At 31.5% G+C, this 19,921-nt stretch overlaps 1 protein-coding gene across 1 annotated transcript; it reads left to right on the forward strand.

Moving 5' to 3' along the window:
- Nucleotides 1-12,699: 12,699 nt before the first annotated feature.
- Nucleotides 12,700-15,367, forward strand: LOC131638541 (cytochrome P450 86B1-like). Its single transcript, XM_058909101.1, has 2 exons — nucleotides 12,700-14,211; nucleotides 14,686-15,367. The coding sequence occupies exons 1-2, from the start codon at nucleotides 12,919-12,921 to the stop codon at nucleotides 15,097-15,099; spliced, it is 1,707 nt and encodes a 568-aa protein (XP_058765084.1). The 5' UTR covers nucleotides 12,700-12,918; the 3' UTR covers nucleotides 15,100-15,367.
- Nucleotides 15,368-19,921: the final 4,554 nt, after the last annotated feature.

The following is a 19,921-nucleotide window of genomic DNA, read 5'->3' on the forward strand; positions in this document are numbered from 1 at the left end:
ATCCGGACAAGATCAAAGCCACCAAATGTAAACATATAGTTTACCGCTTCCGATTCACTTTAGAATCTAAGCCTCGCTTATGTTTCAAAGCAAACCACCTTTGTTTCAAGGCATCCATGATATGAATGTATGTACAATGTTAATCAAACATATGCAATTAAGATCATCTCTACCATCTTAATATTTAGCATATCACAATAATTCAACTCGATGAATTATCCACCAATTGTACACAACATTCACAACACATACATATCATTCACATATAAAAGGTCAATTAATCAATTACGATTCACAAAATCCAATTAACACTAGTAACCATACTATCTCATGTTAATTCTCATTTTGCCAATTATATATGGACATACACATTTAAAATCAAGCAATTAATCATTAAAATTAATGCTATCCAACTACCCACAGAGAATCAATATCAAAACAACATCATTGACATAATAATGTATATTTCTCAACATACATATTCAAGCCAAAACACAATTACGGACGAATCCTCAAAATGCCGTAATTTACCGACAAACCGAATAATTGATCCAACTTCAAGTATATTCCAATCAATTAAACTTATTGCAATTAATTTAACTATTAACTTAACCAATTAATATCAAACTATATTAATTTAATTCACTTCAATTTCTACTCCATTTCCAATTTCTAGCATTCTATTGCTCAAAACCATTTTTATTGAAAAGAATATCACACTAGCTTTCTAACGCCTCGAACGGAGACTCAAACGGAGTTACGGTTCAAAAGATATGAATTGTTAAAGTTCCAATAAAAAAACAAACACCGACGTTATACACTGACAACTCTAAACATATCAGAATTACTCAAAACAAATAAAAATATGACTCTTAATAATTCAAAACAACTCTGACAACTTATTGTCGACTCTAACAACTCTATTGACAACTCTAACAACTCTATTGACAATTCTATTAAACTATTATAATTTATTTATAAAGAATATTTAAACCAAACACAATTTCAGTCGATTCGTAAAATATCACAATTTTCAACAAATAACGTTACCACGTTAATCTACTAATTTAACTTAGCTACCAAGTCAATTTTCATCAAATTCTAAACAACTAAATATACCGCTTAATTCGGCTATTTCGGTCAAACGGGACTGCTTTTACTATTACTACTGTTTCATCTCCAAAATCTTATTATTCTTTCATTTTCTACTCATACTTCATTTTTATTATATAAGTCATAAAGTAACAGGTATAATTATCATCATCATTCATTATATATATTAGCATGCCTTACCAATTTCCTTAATATACATAGTTTATATATATATAGAGAAATCTTATGCATTAAATTTTCATGTCACCTACAGACCAAAATGCAAACAAAAGATAGACAGGAAGAAGATAAGGGGCGCCCAATCCTAAGCATTGGAGACTAGACTACACAGGTAATTGATTAACATCATATTTTCAGTACATGTTACTTTAATAAATTCTAGTGCTAACACATCGTCATAAGTGACACAACAAATCTATGGTTTCTTAACTTATGTTCAATACATTTTCTCTCATCACAATCTAACCATTAATAACATATGACATTATGAACTAGTACACTTTTTCTTCATTTTGTTTATAGTTGTCAAATGTGAACCAAGCCAAAATACCAGACTCACGTTTCATTGAATCCACAAGTTTGTGTATTATACGCAGAGAAAAACAACGGTCATACCCAATTTGTTTTAGAATAATCACTTAAATAATAATTCCTTATTAACTACAAGCAAGAATGGGACAACAATTAACATAAGCAAATGCAATAACCTAAATCCCTAATCCCCAACATGCAATTGCTCATAAGCCCCATTATAGGAAGAGAACCCCACCCTTACCCTTATCAATGGAAGCAACTCAATGGGTCTCTAATTGCATCTTTACTTGACACCATGGATGAAAAATCTTCAAGCTTCTTCTTCTTCTCCATAGTCTTGCCTCTTTCTCCTCTATTCTTGTTTCTTCATTATGACAACTCTCTCTTTCCAAAATCTCTAAAACCCTAATATAAAACCAATTGGGCTTAGTGTTTAAATCCTCTCTTTATTTAATATCCTCCAAAATCAATTTAAGCCCAATAAGAGATATAACTCAAATAATCAATTATATCACTTATAATAATAATTCCTTCAATATAATAATTTCGACTTATAAATAATATTATTCTTAATATTATTTTCTGACTATCCGACTTCGATTTATATAATTCCAAATACGCCCTTAAATAACACCGACAATCCAAATTCGACTAAATCAAATATTTAAATCCTTCAATAATTTAATTAACCAATTTAATTAAATTCAGGGTGTTACACGACGTACAAGACAAACAAGTATAGGCTTCCTCTTCTAGAGATCGTCGGTGTCACCTCGACGGACAAGACTTATTCGGTCGGGTTTGCTTTTTTGGAGTGTGAAAAAGAAGAAAACTTTACATGGGCTTTGGGAATATGCAAGTCTTTGTTGGTTGATCAAAATGTTATGCCTAAAGTCATTGTGACCGACCGGGACAATGCTTTGATGAATGCGGTTGATACCGTCTTTCCGACATCGACCGCATTACTTTGTCGGTATCACATAACTTGCAACGTGAGAAGTAAGTTGAAACCCGCGGTTGGGACAAAAGATAGGCCGGATGAAAACGGTAAAGTTATCAAAGTCGGTGTTGTGGTTGAGAGGATAATGGCGACATGGAGGGAAATTTTAGATGCATACTCCGAAGAGGTGTATACCGAGAAATTGGTACACTTTAGGTCTTTGTGTGGTTCCATTAAGACTTTTTGTCATTATGTCGAATCCACCATTCTTGACAAAGTAAGAGAAAAAGTCGTGTGCGCTTGGACAAATCGAGTTAGACATCTTGGTTGCACCACCGAAAAAGTCCAAAGTTACACAAGAAGACACATCAACAAAACGATCTCCTTCCTACTTTGAACATGTTGATGCATCATTTCCGGATTCACCGACACCGAAGTCCAAGTGTAGTGGTAACAAATGAGCCCGTATTTCGAAGCCACCTCGCACACCGCCGATAAAAAAATCACTGATTATCTACATTGATGAGATACCACTTTTTATGCACAAATATATCAATAACATCATTGATGTTGGAGGCGACGGCAATTGTGGATATCGGGCCGTTGCGGATTTGCTCGGTAAAGGGGAAAATAATCACACTTTAGTCCGACGGGAACTCATTGCGGAGTTGACTTCGTATCGGGACATATACGGCCGACTATATGAAAATCAAGAAAAGTTTGCGAAAATTCATGATGCACTTGTTCCATCACTTACCGGTATCGCCCCGGTTTCGAAGTGGATGTCATTCCCCTAGATGGGTCATCTAATAGCAAGTGCATATGATATGGTGTGTGTCGATTTGACGAGGTTTGGACTAAGTGAGACTTTCTTTCCACTTCATAGTCGACCGCCGTTGGACGCGTCGAGCCGCATCACATGCATCGGGTATCTACGATCGCGGCACTTCGTCCAAGTGTTTTTGAAACCGGGGTGTCCTATACCGGCTACTTCTTGTCAATGGACGGCACATCGTTCAAATGAGGCAGAGACTTGGCCGGATCCGTTCGTTTCGAGAATGGCGGAGTTTGAAGAAATGATGAGCCAAGAGCGCGAGCAAAATAGAGAGCGGTCGAAGAACGTACCTATTTTGGACTTAGGATCCACCGATTGGTTCGGTGAATTTTAGTTTGTTCCGGATCGTTTTTTGTTTGTAATGACCATTTTTTGTATGTATTGTTGTTTATCATGTAAAATCGGACCGATTCAATACATATATAATATAAGTATGTTTTATGTCATCATTGTCTAATTTATGTCTATTTTGATTCCTTTTGCAATTTATACACAAAACACTAAGCAATCAATAAAATGCAAAATTTATGTCTGTTTCTGCATAATTCGGAAATGAACTTCCGAAATATACTAGTCTGCCTCCAATTTTCGGAAGTCCATTTCCGAAACATCCACTGAATGCAAGATAAGGTTTGTTGGGCCATTATTACTCCAATAAGTCTATAAATGCAACACACTCTTCTTCATCCTCTTCACACCTAGAAACACAAATGACACAAACCTACCCCCACCTAGCATTCGTCTACTTCACCACCGGCTACCCGATGCTGTTTCAATTTCGCTTCTCGCGCGACACGCCGTTTGCGGAGTTGATAACGCCGCTCCACACGCTATTGCAATATCCCGAAAATCGAAAGGTTGTCAAGCTCGAGTACCACTCGCCATCGCTTAACGACGAGGGAGGCATTGAATTCACACCTTTTGAGATCAAGAACAACGAAGATTTAGCGGTTTTGTGGACAACGTTCGACCGATTTTCTTCGAAGGGTCCGATCGAGTTGGACGCGAAACTTCAAAGATCGGGGGTCGACGTTATCAAAATGTTGACTCATCCTCACCTACCCGTGTTTAACAATATGTAACTTTAATCTTATGTAATGTGATCGATGTAATCTTCATCCAATTAAATAAAGCGAATCGTTCTTGTTTGTTATTTTTCTTCTGTCCAGACCTTATTTCGGAAGTTCATTTCCGAATTCCTCCAAGGGGGGTGAATTCGGAGATGAACTTCCGAATTCACCAATTTTTTGAAAATTAACCTTATTTCGGAGATGCATCTCCGAAGTCAATATTTTTCATTAAAATATTCAACTTTTCGGAGATTCATTTCCGAAAACACTTTTTTTCCAATAAAAGTACGTTTTCGGAAATGAACTTCCGAAACAATGGGTATTTTCGTAAATTCGCCAGAGGTGACCAAGAAGGATAGGAGGTGGCTAAAGAAATTTTCATAAAACAAATCAACTTTCACTTTTTAATGGAATATCATTAATCGTAGAGATACAGTGTAAATTATAGTGTAAAGATAACACGACTCTTTTAGAATTGTTTTTTAAGACCATTTTCAATTGTTTTACTTGCTTTAAATAATTTTTTACATTCAATAAAAAATGTTTTTTATAATTTATTTTACAATGTTATTTTATTAAAAAATTATTACATTTTATTGACATTAAAAATATGATTTTTTTTAGTGAAATAAAAAAAAAGACTAATTTGTTAAAGTTCCATGTATAATTCCACATTTTTTTTCAAATTTACATTTTCATGTTTAAAAAAAGTTAAATGTAATTGTTTGTTTTAAGAGCTTAAAGGTAGTGCATTGTAGTGTAAAATATTTTACACGGGTCAGTGCATCATAACTCTTAAAAAAAATACTTTATATATGATTTAAAGAAAAAGTCAAACATCTACAAAAGAATTATAATTTCACTGATACTATAAAACTGTTTTACATAGTAAATTTATTTCCATTAATCCTTGTTTTAATTACTATAACTAAGAAAGACAATTAAAAATGAAAGACAATTTAATGATATTCCATATATATTCAATGAATTAAAACCCTCTATTTTGTAAATTTGTCTTTAAATTTCAATTTAACCCTACTTTGCGAAGCTAAAACATTTCTATTTATTTGTTTTAATTATCAATTGATTATATATAAATCAGGCATACTAAAATAATGCTATTTAATTCTCTTACTTTTTTGAAAGTAGAGTATAAATATAAAAGTGGTAGAAAAAACAGACAAAAATTATATTCCTTTATATATACTTGTTCATCCTTCTTCTTAGGGATGGCAATGGGCCGGGTTTGGGCAGGGTACTATAGTATCCGTCCCCATACCCGCAGTTTAAAAAAATCCCCGTACCCGAGCCCAAACCCGCGTGGGTATCAATATTCATGCCCTTACCCGTACCCTGTGGGTACCTCAATGCCCATACCCGTACCCGTTTACCCGCATTTATAGTAAAATTAAATCGTTTAATTACAAAATATCATATAATTTAAGTCTTTTTAACAATATTAAAAAAATTATGTATGTTATTGTTGTGTTAAGAAACAAATAAACACTTTTATTAAAATGTGTAATGATTTAATAACGATATATTTTTAAAAAAATTTAGAATTATGCATTTTTATATAATAATATAAATGACATTAGAGAAATATGTAGTGTGGGTATGGGGCGGGTTGGGTAGTAAAGTACCCGTGCCCGCACTCATACCCGCATATTTTAATGGGTAATTACCCGTGCCCATACCTATTTTTATGGGTATTTACCTACCCGATATGGGGTTTTTTGTTGGTACCCACTGGGGATGAGCCAAATTGACATCCCTACTTCTTCTGCTATATACAATGTTCTATTACTTTTCGTATGGAAGTTAAATTACTTTACTTATAAAATATTTATATACAATCCAAATGACCAAATTGTTAAAAAAAATAAAAATATATATGCTAAATAGTTTAATTTTTGTTATCATACCATAATAATTATGAATTATTTATATTAGTATATGATCTTTTTTATAATTTAAAATATTTAACTTTTATCTTTAATTAACCGACATACTACTTACATTATCATTGATCACTAAATGTAAAAAAAATTATTTTTTTGTTGTTTATGGCATAACTCACTTTCGTCATACTTCTTCTCTACACATTTATAAGACATAAAAAAAAAAGTTTTAAATATGAATTAAAAGGTAGTGCACTGACAGTGTAAAATAGTTTTACACTGTCATCCAATAGAGAATTATCAATTTGTCATGTCATTAAATTTTTTTTAAATAAAAAATATTTTAATTAGATACATGATGGTGATTGGTTAAGAGTGTAAAAATATTTTACACTGTCATGATCCTTTTCTCTTCAAATATTCTCTTAATTGAATTTAATTTTTTAAATTCGTGTTTATTGTATAATGAAAAATTATTTTATTTTAATGGAAAAAAGTTGTATTACTAAAGCGCGTAAAAATAATGAATATATATGTATTTTTTATTTATGTGCTTAAAACATTTTTTTTTCTATTTAATTTTTTCCTTTTCTTTTTTTAATTAAGGATATTGAAAAGTATTGTTGTTTTTGTGCTATTTATTTTTTTGCTATTTAAAAATGAATTAAACTAATTAAAATTAAATATTTTTCTCACTATTTTTTTTTCCATTTCTTTGTAAGTTTTTATTTAATTACATTCCAATTTAATAGCTTTAATCATCAATTAGGTAAAAAAACAGTGTGTTATATGGATTTTATTAGAATATATTTAAATTATTTTAAAGGTTAAATATGTTTTTTGTCCTAATAAATACTTCAAATTTTATTTTTAGTCTCTATTAAAAAAATAACATTTTTTCCTACAAATTTTTTATCCATACAATTCCAGTTCTGATTATTTTCTAAAATTTTAAAAATTACTTAATTAACCTTTAACTTTTAAATCTTTGGATAATCTGCTTATTTATCAAATTTTACAATTTTTTTAAAATGACAAAAATTCAATATAAATCCCTAAATTTTACATAACTTGAGATTTTTGTAGTCCCCTCCATATGGTTGTTCATTTAATGACCTGGCAATGAATTTTATCTTCTACTCAGGTTTTCTAATTTATGTTATTTCTAAAACATTTTTAAAGAATAAAAATAATTTGTAATTTTATAAAATCAATTTTAAAATCAAGAGAAAAGCTAACATGTGCCTAAGGGCACAAATTAATGAAATATTTATAGAAATATTTTTTTGGAATGCGTACATTTAATGTATCAAAACTATAAATATGACTTTATTGCATTTAATTATATTTAACTTTTTTTAATTATAGTATATTTAACATGTGCCCTTAGGGCACATGTTAGCATGACCCTAAAATCAATTATGGAGGGGGATTGGACATCAGTTCTACCCCTGAGACATTAGGTGAAACTTCTAGTGGAATCAACTTGCCTTATGAAGCTATAAATGAAAAAGATGAGAGATAAAATTGTGTTTATAAAAATTAATTTTATAAAATTACAAATTATTTTAATTGTTTAAAAATATTTTAGAAATAACATAAATTAGAAAATCTGAAGTGAGAGATAAAATTCATTGCCATATTATTAAATGAACAGTCATATGGAGGAAGACTATAAAAATCCCAAATTATGTAAAGTTTAGGGACTTGAAAGTTGACTTTTAAATCAGGGGTTGAAACTTTAAAAAATTGAAAATAGGAGGATCAAAAGTGCATTTAAATCTTTTTTTAATAAATTTTTTATAACGTTCTAATTTCTAAACATGTCTGCAAAATAATCACATAAAATATATATTAATTTAACAGTATGGACTAAACTTATATGCATAATAATTTTATAAGACCAAAATATATCAATTTTTTATAAAAAAAAAAAAAATTTAATAATTTATAAAGACGAAAAATATATTTAACCCTTATTTTAATTTATTTAGTTTTACACAATTTGTATTTTTAAGTAAATTGTATCTCGGCTGAATTTTTTTCAAGAATGATATTTGGAGCCAAATGTTCCACGATGTATGCGACACCGTCACAGCGTAACCACTAATACATATTGGAAGGATCACTTTTTACACTTTTTATTCATCATCAAGAGTAAATGTATATACGGTGAGTGCGTTTTGTGATGTGCTTCGGTTTCAAAAGGGAATCGATTCTATGGTGGGGATCTTTGGTGGGTGATGACCAAGTGTTCATTAAAGAGTTTGGAACCACATGTATTGAGTCGGTGTTGTTCTATTAGCATAATATGTTTTGAAAATAAAAGATATCTATGTGTTATTATGATGTATTGGTGAGTATGATATATTGACGAATGATGTGTGTTATTATATAATGATGTTGGTCGCAATTGCTATTCTTTTCCTTATATCTTTTATAATGAATTGTGATTACTCACCATTTTTGTTTGAATGTTGTCTCCACGTGGGTAACATACAGGTGATCATGAGTAGTTTCGTAGAGATTTTGAAGATAGCTTCGGAGTATTCTATTTAGTTTCGTTATTAGAAGATGTCTTGCTCTTATACGTAACATCGGGTTTGGAACACTATTTTGAGAATAAATGCTCCATTTTGAATAATTTGTTTCATGAATTTTTCAGATGATGAAAATGGTTTGAATCCGAGTTGTGATAAAACCGAATTATTATGAGTTTTGTTTATGATAAATTTATTTTGTGAAGATTAATTCGCTGCGATGTTTTAATTGAAAGGTTGAATCATATCCAGATGTGTATGTTAAATTGATGTAACACGTGTTACGGAGCATGATCGTTATTGTGATGGTTTTTATAAAGTGCGACACCCTTGTGTGATGATTTTACTTGATTTATTTTCATAAATTATAAGCGAAATGTTTGTGGGTTTAGAAGAGTGTTACACATAAACTCATAATTCCTGAAACAATCATCAACAAAGGTAACAAAATAAAGTGCACCACTAAAGGATTTTACCTTTAATGAGCCACAAACATCATAATATACCAATTGAAGTAAATGGGACTTTCTTGAGGGAGGATGTCTCTTGAAAGATACTCTAGTCTATTTACCAACCATATAACCAGAACACTTCTCCAAATTTGCATTCTTTAATCCTATAAGAATATCCTTTTTGTCCAAAACATACAACCCTTTTTCACTAATATGACTAAGTATTTGGTGCCACAAAGATGCTTCCATGTTGATAGCATTCACATTGTCCCTAGCAGCCAAAGCTTTTGTCTGATAAAATTTAGAAAGTTGCTCCCCTCTAGTCATAATCAAGTTACCTTTCTTGAGTTTCTACTTTCTAGAATCAAAGTGATTTTCATAACTACAATCATAAAATATATGCACACATATCAAGTTAAAGCTCACATCTAGAGCATGTTTGACACTTCTAAGAAACAATTGTATTCCTATGTTGGTTTGAAAGCAAACACCACAAACACCAATTACCTTAAATACACTATCATTACTCATCTTCAACATTCCAAAGTCACCAGAAGTATAAGATGTTGAGAAATTCTTCCTTGGTGTAACATGCAATGTAGCTCCACTATCAACAACTCACATACTCTCATCTGATACGAGATTAAGAAACTCATGATCACGTAGAATAACAAGATCATTACTAGTAGCAGTAGTAAAACGATCATCATCATGATCTGCATGATCTCTTTGATTAGACTTACCCTTCTAACCTTTGTTATCCCTTCTCCACTGATAGCAATACTTACGTACGTGTCCTATTTTATGACAATAATGACACTCCAGATTCTTGCATTGCGGATTGGACTTGCTTCTGATGATCTCTCTACCACCCTTCGGTTCCTTTTTATGACTTATTCCCTTATTTTTTGTGGCAAGCACCTCAGATTGAAATGAAGAACCTTGTGTCTTCCTTCTCGTTTCCTCATTAAGAATACCACCCTTAGCCATTTCCAAAAAAAAATAACACCTTTAGGAGCAGAACTTGTGATAGAAACCCGAACCATCTCTCAAGACTCTAATAAAGATAACAATAGAAATAATCCCAAAAGTTCATCATCAAATTTATATCTTTCCTGAGATATAATCAATGAGCCCTTGAAATTCACTCAAGTGATCTGAAATAGAAGTTCCCTCCTTATATTTCAAACTTATGAAGCTATTCAACAAGAATAATTTATTATTCCCTAATTTAGAGGCATACAAGGACTCTATCTTCTCCCACAAAGTTTTGCATGTGTCTCATCGGAAATATTTTCTATATATTTTTGAAATAAACCACATAATTCTATGTTCAAACTCTCATTCTTCATCAGACACAGAATCCAACCTTTGCATAACTAAATATCAGTAAATGTAATTTCTTCACAAATAGTAAGTCTTTCATCTTTCTCTTCCATAAATGGTAATTATGACCATTTAACAACACTATCTTCATATCTGTATTTGACTCTATTATTCAAACAAGTAAAATAACCTTTAACCAAGAGCTCTGATACCACTCTGATAGAAAATTAACACACAATAATAGATCAATGTGCGGTGGATATAAAATTCCTCAAACTTGTAAGAACCTATCAGGATCAACAATAAATATATGGCAGCATATCAAACAAATAAAGGCATAAGAGAACACCGATATGTTAACCTGGAAAACCCCTCAATATAAGAGTAAAAATCACGAGTCGTCTAGAACAAAGAAATAGCTCCACTATAATAAAATAAGGGTACAAGAGAGTCTTGAAATGATTCACAAACTAATACTAACAACTGTAAACCACAAAGTAAAAAAATTACCCAAATCTGCAATTTAGGTGGGAAGCAGATGTCTTTTAGCTCAGACCTCGTTTTAAAGACCCGTTTAAAAGGTAAATACAAATGTTACAAACCTGCCCTCCAAATTTGAGCTCGATCCGATGGTTACAAATCTGGATTGCCAATTTAGTGAGATTGATTGCAGAAAATGAAAATGTATTTCTCTTCTCTTTTCTCTATTTTTAATCTTTATTTTCTCTCTATATCTCTCAATCCTAAATTGATTTTCTCCACTTAAATAAATGAGACAATTGACTAATCGTATTTGAGTCTTTCTCCACATAGGAAGAGAGTCTAAACTAAACAGAATAAAAAGAAAATTAGAAAGTGGATCTCCTTGTTAAAGACCTTTAGGTGTGTGTACGCACAAATATGATCGTTATTATGGTAAAGAGAGAATAATTTTAAAATTGTATTCTACATAATTCACATATTTTTCATATTGATGATATATTTTGTCAAATTAATAGTAGTTGAATTATATATATATATATATATATATATATATATATATATATATATATATATATATATAATATTTTTAAAATTAAAAAACCAAATTAAAAATATGTATTATTCAATCTAGGTCTAATGAGATTGCTATAGTTGATGACATATATGTCAAAAATCAAAGGTGTCAAAATAGAACCGCTTATTAATTTTTTCATCTCATTAAGGGCTGGTTTGTTTTGTTTTCTTAAATAAATTTTAAAGTGTTATATAATTTTGTGTAAAAAAAATTTAAATAATTTTTTTATAAAATCATTAAAAAAATTAATTTGAATAGTTATTCTTAAAAATATTATTTTAAATATTTTATTTTTTTTTAAATGTCAAATTTTCAAAAAATTACTTTAGAAATACGATTTATTTTAAAATTACAATTGCAATTATGTTTTGATCTTCAATAATGTATAATATTTTGAAAAATAATTTTATAAAATCTATTTTTAAAAATATAAAAAAAATCATTTTTTAAAACTAAAACAAACTCTGCTAAAAAATGAATCGAACCAAAACATGAGTGACAAAACTCTATAACTCACACATTCCGAATTCCTAATTTCCAAATATCTTCATAGTACTCAAATAATTTTTAAAACATTTATATTTTTTTTAGAAATTTCTATGCTAAGAGAAGAATAAAGTATATTTATTTTCCTTGATCTATTATCTCTTCACGCATCTATATTTAAATGTACTAGTACTATCTTAATCCCAAAGATAAAGAATTGCCACCTTAACTTCTTCAATAAGCAATAAAATGCTCTCTCCTCAACCCAACCAAGTTAGTTTACATTAACTTATAGACTAGTATTTGATTAAACATTCTAACCAAATTCCAAAACCATGCCGTGTTAGTATTAACAAAACAAAACAAAAAAAGAACAAGAATTAGGTAGTTAATGTATATATATTCATAAGCCAATAAAATCATAAAGAAACTTGTAACACTATACTCCTTCTTAGGTAATCTGCCTCATCAACTTCTCATCCTCCAAAGTCCAAACCCTTTCTTAAAACTCTCACACTCCTCTCTACTTTAATTCCTTTTCCCATAATCACTTAACAATATCAACTTTTCCTCTCAAAAACATTTCTGTTCACCAAACCAAACCACATATGCAAACTCATGCATATAACTAACATACTTCAACCATGACCAAACCATTACTATCATGCATTTTCACATTCCTTATCTCTCAAACACCATGACCAATCTCAACCTCTCCTCCTCCTCTTCTTCCTCTTCCTCCTCGCCTTTCGCCGCGGACTTCAACATGGTCTATTCCCTTATTCTCTTCATCTTCCAAAACATCCAAACTCTTGAAATTCTCATAGCAATCACCATCTTCATAATCATTCATTCCCTCAAACAAAAGAACCATCATGGTTTACCTATTTGGCCTTTTCTTGGTATGTTACCTTCTCTACTCAATGGCCTAAGAACCAACTTGTATGAATGGTTCTCTGACATACTCAACAAACAAAACGGGACTTTTCATTTCAAAGGTCCTACTTTCAGCAGCCTCAACTGCATAATCACTTCCGATCCTCGAAACCTCGAACACCTTCTCAAAACCAAGTTCATCAACTTTCCTAAAGGAACTTACTTCAGAAGCACGGCAAGAGACTTACTTGGAGACGGTATATTCAACGCCGACGACGAAAAATGGCAGAAGCAAAGAAAAACAGCTAGCATTGAGTTTCATTCAACGAAGTTCAGGAGTTTAACAACTGATTCTTTATTTCACCTTGTTCATTCTAGGCTTTTACCTGTTCTAGAGGATTCAGTTGATAAAAGAGTTGTTGTAGATCTTCAAGACATTCTTTTAAGGTTAACTTTTGATAATGTCTGTATGATAGCTTTTGGTGTTGATCCAGGTTGTTTGAGTCAAAACCTTCCTGTTATACCGTTTGCAAAAGCCTTTGAAGATGCAACAGAAGCAACGATGTTTCGCTTCGTTACGCCGACGTGCGTTTGGAAGTTCATGAGGCTTTTCAACTTGGGCACAGAGAGAAAACTCAAGAGATCAATCAAAGGGGTTGATGAGTTTGCTATGAATGTCATTAGGACTAGAAAAAAGGAACTGTCTTTGGAATCCGAGGACAAGAAATCGCAGAAATCTGATCTGTTAACTGTTTTTATGAAGATGAAAGATGAGAATGGAATGGCTTATTCAGATAAGTTCTTGAGGGATATATGTGTGAATTTTATATTAGCTGGGAGAGACACTTCTTCTGTTGCTTTGAGTTGGTTTTTCTGGTTGCTTGATAAGAATCATGAAGTGGAGGAGAAGATTTTAGAAGAGATATGCAAAGTGGTGAGTCAAAGAAATGATATGAAGAAGGATGTGTTTGGAAATTCTTTGATATTTAGGCCAGAAGAGATTAAAAAAATGGATTATTTGCATGCTTGTTTATCAGAAACTCTCAGATTATACCCTTCTGTTCCAGTGGATCACAAAGAGGTAACTAATGTTTATTTTTTCTTGTCTATTTTTCTTGTTTCTATTTATCATGTTCTCTGGCACCAATACCTCTGAAAAAAGACATTGTCCGCGTCTGTGTCATGTGTCAGTGTCGCGTCTGTGTCATGTGTCATGTGTCAGTGTCGGACATTGTAATTACGCTCAACTTATTTATTTTCCAAACTATTATTGTTGAGGACGTGCCAGTTTCAATCTCAGTGTCGTATCCGATGTTTGTCAGTGTCCCACTACAATGAAAGTTTTTACTGTTATGTTGAAACCATGCAAGAAGTATGAGTCAAAAGTTTCAAATTTTATTGGAAAACACCAACCTAGAAAATCTGCAAATTAACTAGTGCTACCTAGAAGAATAATCTCACACAATTCAAAGTCATGTATTAAATTCACCTAGTGGCTCGAGATTAAAAGCATGCAGCTATTAATAGCATAATTATGATATTGTTTTTTTTGTAGGTAGTTGAGGATGATAGGTTCCCAGATGGAACAGAACTAAAAAAAGGAACAAAAGTGATATATGCAATATATGCAATGGGGAGAATGGAAAGCATATGGGGAAAAGATTGCAGGGAGTTTAAGCCAGAAAGATGGTTAAAAGATGGAAAGTTTATGAGTGAATCTGCATACAAATTCACTGCATTTAATGGTGGACCTCGTTTGTGTTTAGGCAAAGATTTTGCTTATTATCAGATGAAATATGTTGCTGCTAGTATCATATATAGGTATCATGTGAAGGTTGTTGAGAATCACATTGTGGAGCCAAAGATTGCATTGACTATGTATATGAAACATGGGATCAAGGTTAATCTTTGTAAGAGGGGTGATGAGGAAATTGGAAAATACTTGGATTTGGTCATTGGTGAAAATTGATTATGATAAATTGCTAAAAGGACTAATGATGGTGTATTGGTTTTTTTTCATTTTTTGTTTGGAACATCTATAAAGGTTTATATCATTAGAGATTTATGTAGTATTAGTTTGTTAACACAGAGTGATACTTAGAAATAGGATTGAGTGAGTATAGTACTTGGAATGAAAGACTAAATAAGGATGTTTTAAGTTGATTGTTGATTGAATATTTGGTAATGGAATTTATGAGGAGAGATCATGTACATTTCTTAAACTAGACATTTCAATAACTATGATTTTAGGTATAGAAATGTCTAATGAATTTTATTTTTTTTAAAATCTGTGTTGTTATATTATCTATAGTGCTTGCTTACAAATGGTTGTAACTATAAACTTTAAGAGTTCTATATAAAAAAAAAATAACTTTTTGGTAAAAAAAAATTGAATAAAAACTTTACTTTCTAATTATCCAAAATTAAATTGTACAAGCGATTCAAAGGATCCAAGTATTCATCCAACCCATCTAGAGAAGTATTACAGTGAACCTTCCAATTCTAATCTAATCTACTCTATGTTTTTTTTAAGATTAAGCCTTTTATATGAATTTATCTTGAATTTGATTGCAAGAGTGAAGTCATTATCCCCGTTGATCGATGGCCGAGGGGATGAGGAATAAGGGCCACTAATGCACAATGAGATAACCACCACCAGAAGAAGCGGTCGCCAAAAAAAGAGAAACACATAATAAAACATTAAAATCATCCTAGAAACTCAAGGAAAACATTAAAATCATCATAGCAACTCAAGGAAACTTACCGATAAGAAAAACTTAAAGATGTTCAAAAATGGGAAAAACACTTCGAGAGAGATAACAACTATGAAGAAAAATAAGAATGGGGCAAGAAAGTGAAGAATGAAAAGAGATAACTTAGTCCTATTTATACTCTTTGTGTGGAACCAACAAACAGAAAGAAAATAGATATGCCAGTTGTAACACCCAGAAATTTATTTAATTATTTAAATAAATTATTCAAGGATTTAATATGGAAATTCGATCGAAGTTGGATTTATTAGTGATATTATAAGACGAGTAATTGGATTATTTAGTCGGTTAATCGGAGAATTAATAAAGTTGATTTTTGTTGAAGAAATAATATTAGTAATAATATTATTATTTAATTTGGTTCAGTTGTGGTGTGACATATATAGCAATATGGTGGTGTACGATTAGTGGGCCCATTAAGAAATAATAGTAACTATATTATTATTATTATTGATTTATTGGATTAAAAGGAGAATATATGGAATTAGGTTTATGTGGAAATAAGGTTTGGCTTTTGGGAGAATAGATCGTGAAACGAAGTTGCCGACAAAGAGGAATGAGGCTTTGGCAGCAGAGGAATTAATCGTGATCGTTAGGCAAAGGCTTGCACTCGATCGGATATTAGAGGCGATCTCCATATACAAGGTAAGGGTGGGGTTCGAATTATATAACCGGGAATATGATAGTCAGTATGTGGGATTGGGGTTGTATGATTATGTACATGAATTTATTGTTATTTTCGGGTGATCCGATTCTTTGTTAAATTGTTGATTTCATGATTTATTGTTGTCTGCTGAATTGTTATTCTCGGTTGAGAATTGTTGTTGCTGTGATGAGTTGGAAATAGATTGGTATTGTTGATCGATTGATCGTATGGTTATAGCTGAATATTAAATCATTATGGTTAGGGAATTTAATCGTATACTAGATGAAGTTATTGGTTGATCAGAGGAATGGGTACGGTGCAGTTGAAGATGAAGAAGAGATTACGAGGAGACGACCGTCCCATGGCTTAAGGGGATAGGGAGATGACCGCCCCCATGGTCTAAGGAGGGGAGACGGGCGCCTCTGGGTAGAAGAAGGGTGACAGGCGTCATGCCCTTGTGGAAGAATGAGACGTGCGTCTCTGTTTTTGGTGTGGACCACGCAATTCTTGTTTTGCAGTTTTCTTAGTACATAATTTCAGTAGTATATAATTAGTAGAATGTTTATTAGTAGTGGATTTAGTAAATTATTTGATAACGTGATGTATATTTAACAGTAGTAGTAAAAGAAAAGGAGTAGCAGAGGCATTGGTAACTGACGTATTTGCACAATTGTAGAGCAGTAGAAATTAGTAATTAAATGCAGTTAGCAGAAACAAAGATTAATTAGCAGGATCATGTTGAAAACAATACCGATTATCCGAATTAGTAAATTTAAGCGGTATAATTAATTAATTGGAATTAGTTGGAAATTGACGGGGTAGTTCATATAGATTAGTAGGTACCTTGGTTGATTTTGTTTTGTCATAATTACGTCGAATAGGTTGAATTGCTGGTACAGCTGGGTAAGTTGAATTCATCCGGTCTATGAACATTGCTGATTATAGGTCCTATGACCAATGTTGTATTGTTTGTGTTGTTGTTGATTAAGTTGTAGGTTGGACGACCAATGTTGGATTACGTTGATGCAATTTGTTGCATGTTCAAGTTGTTGTTTCGTTGTTGTTCTGGTTGTCGTTGTGGTTGATGTTGCATGGCATACATTGCATTGTTTAAGTTGGCCTTGATGGCACCTGTCTAAGTTGGCCTTGATGGCAGCACGTTGAAGGCTTATGCCTTGTTGAAATGCTTTGATAACCTGGCATCTGTTTAAGTTGGGAGTTCTGCTCCAAATGGTACCACACGCATTTGCATAGTTGTGTCGCATTTTGAGTCGTTGTGAAGTTAATGTTGTTATGAGTTGCTGTTGATATAAGCTGTGTTGGTTTGAGTTGTGAAATAATTATTGTAATTATTGTGATAATTGTTGCTGCTGATGGTTGTTATAATTGTTGTTTCAAATTATTGCTAAAGTTGTTATTATAACTTTTGTTGCTAGTTGTTATTATAACTGTTGTTTGAAAGTGGTGATAATTGTGTGATCTGATCTAAAATATTAATTATCATATTTTTGTTTATATTTTTCGATATCTCACCCCTTCTGCTGATGTTTCCCTTATCATGGGAAATAGACAGGTACTCAAGATAGCGGTGGAAGTTTGAAGTGATTTTATGAAGTCTTAGTTGTTGACTTGTTGTTAGTCGAGTTGGTGTCTTGCTCTGATACGTAGCACTCGGGATGGGATTATGCTTGTATTTGTTGTTTTGTTGTTGTATTATTATTATAGCTGTTGAAGTCCAAGTTGAATAATAAGAAGTAATTACTGTTGTTTAAGTTGTTTTTAGTTGAATAAAATTGTGTATGAATTATAGTTTTAAAGTTTTAGATGCCGAATGCTATGTATCAAATATAAATGAAATACAGGTTGTTTGTGGTTTTAAGTTGAAAATGTAATGCCTCATGTTCGATGTTTAAAATTTTCTGCACTCTGATTTTATTATAATTACCGAGTAGAAAATGGGGTGTTACACCAGGAAAAATTCAATGGATCATCGAGACCACACACCAGGGCCGTCCCCAACAATTTGGAGGCCCTGTTCTAATTTATAAAATTATATTCTAAAAAAATAAAAATAAAAATAATCTTCATTGTTGTTTTTTTTTTTTTTACGTATAAAAAGATGGTGATAAACAAGTAATGAATTATACCTTCAAATCAAAGGTACAAACCATAAAGCGAGAACTATTATTAAAAAAAAAAAGAACATAGTCATATTATTCACAATTCGATTTGATATGTGGTAGATATTCTATTTTACAATACACAATTATCAAAGATTAATATATGTCATCTAATTATAGTCAATTAACTATTTAGGTTCAAGGGAGATTCAAATATAATAATCATTATATTTTGAATGAAAAAATTACTTAGTTAAAAATAAATGAAATAATTCAATATTAAAATAAATAATTTTAGTTACTTTTTATTTTTAATAAAATTAATTTGTTATTTTAATCTAACAACATTACAGCCTAGTATCATATATTATTAACGTGAAGTTTATAGTAAATACTATTATTAAAATATGTTATTAAAAAAATCATAAAAACTTATGGTTTTTTTAGAAAAGAAATGAAATTTAATTGTTTGATCACACATTTGCTTTAAAAATAAGGAAGAGAGAAGGTGGAGAAAGAGTTTTGGAACTATAGAAAGAGAGGGAGGAGTTTAGAATACCACATTTAAATTTAATTAACATAGGAGATATTATTTGTCAAATTTACATAAGTATAAACTCCCACATCGAAGATTTGATAATCCTTGAAGTAAGAGTAGCCTATAAATAAAATAACCTCTCAGCATTATAAAGACTGACTTGTTGTGTTAAAGTAACAGGATAAGTAACGGTTAGCAAATTAAGTTTAAGTTTTTTTCAACTTCCAAAAAGATAAAGTATGCAATGTTGGTAAAATTGAGGCTCTTTAATGTTAAGAGGCCTTGTGCAACAGCAATTGTTGCACGTGCTTTTTGCCGGCCCTGCCACACACCCACTAGTAAACTAGTCCCAAGTCATTAGGGATTACATTATCGAATTCATAACGACATTTACAATCTTCATAAAGTAATTGTGGCATGTTTATGACAAAAAATCACCTTATGAATCGTAAGCTCCACGTGACAACGAGATGGAAGGGTGGCAAAGTCAACAAAACCCCCCAACCTATTTTGATCCTAAAAAAGCAAGAATACAAAAAGTTAAGAATTAAGTCAAATTTGGAAGTTAATTCTCATAGAAAATCCAATAACATGAAGTTCGATGTGCAGTGAAAAAACAACTTGGACTACACGTCATACTTTAGCTACTCTTGACCATGCTCGAGAGCTACTTAATCAAAATTGGGTTGGCGTGCACTTTATAAAGACTCGCTGAA

The sequence above is a fragment of the Vicia villosa genome, unplaced genomic scaffold, assembly GCF_029867415.1.
Source record: "Vicia villosa cultivar HV-30 ecotype Madison, WI unplaced genomic scaffold, Vvil1.0 ctg.002327F_1_1, whole genome shotgun sequence".
Lineage (NCBI taxonomy): Eukaryota > Viridiplantae > Streptophyta > Magnoliopsida > Fabales > Fabaceae > Vicia > Vicia villosa.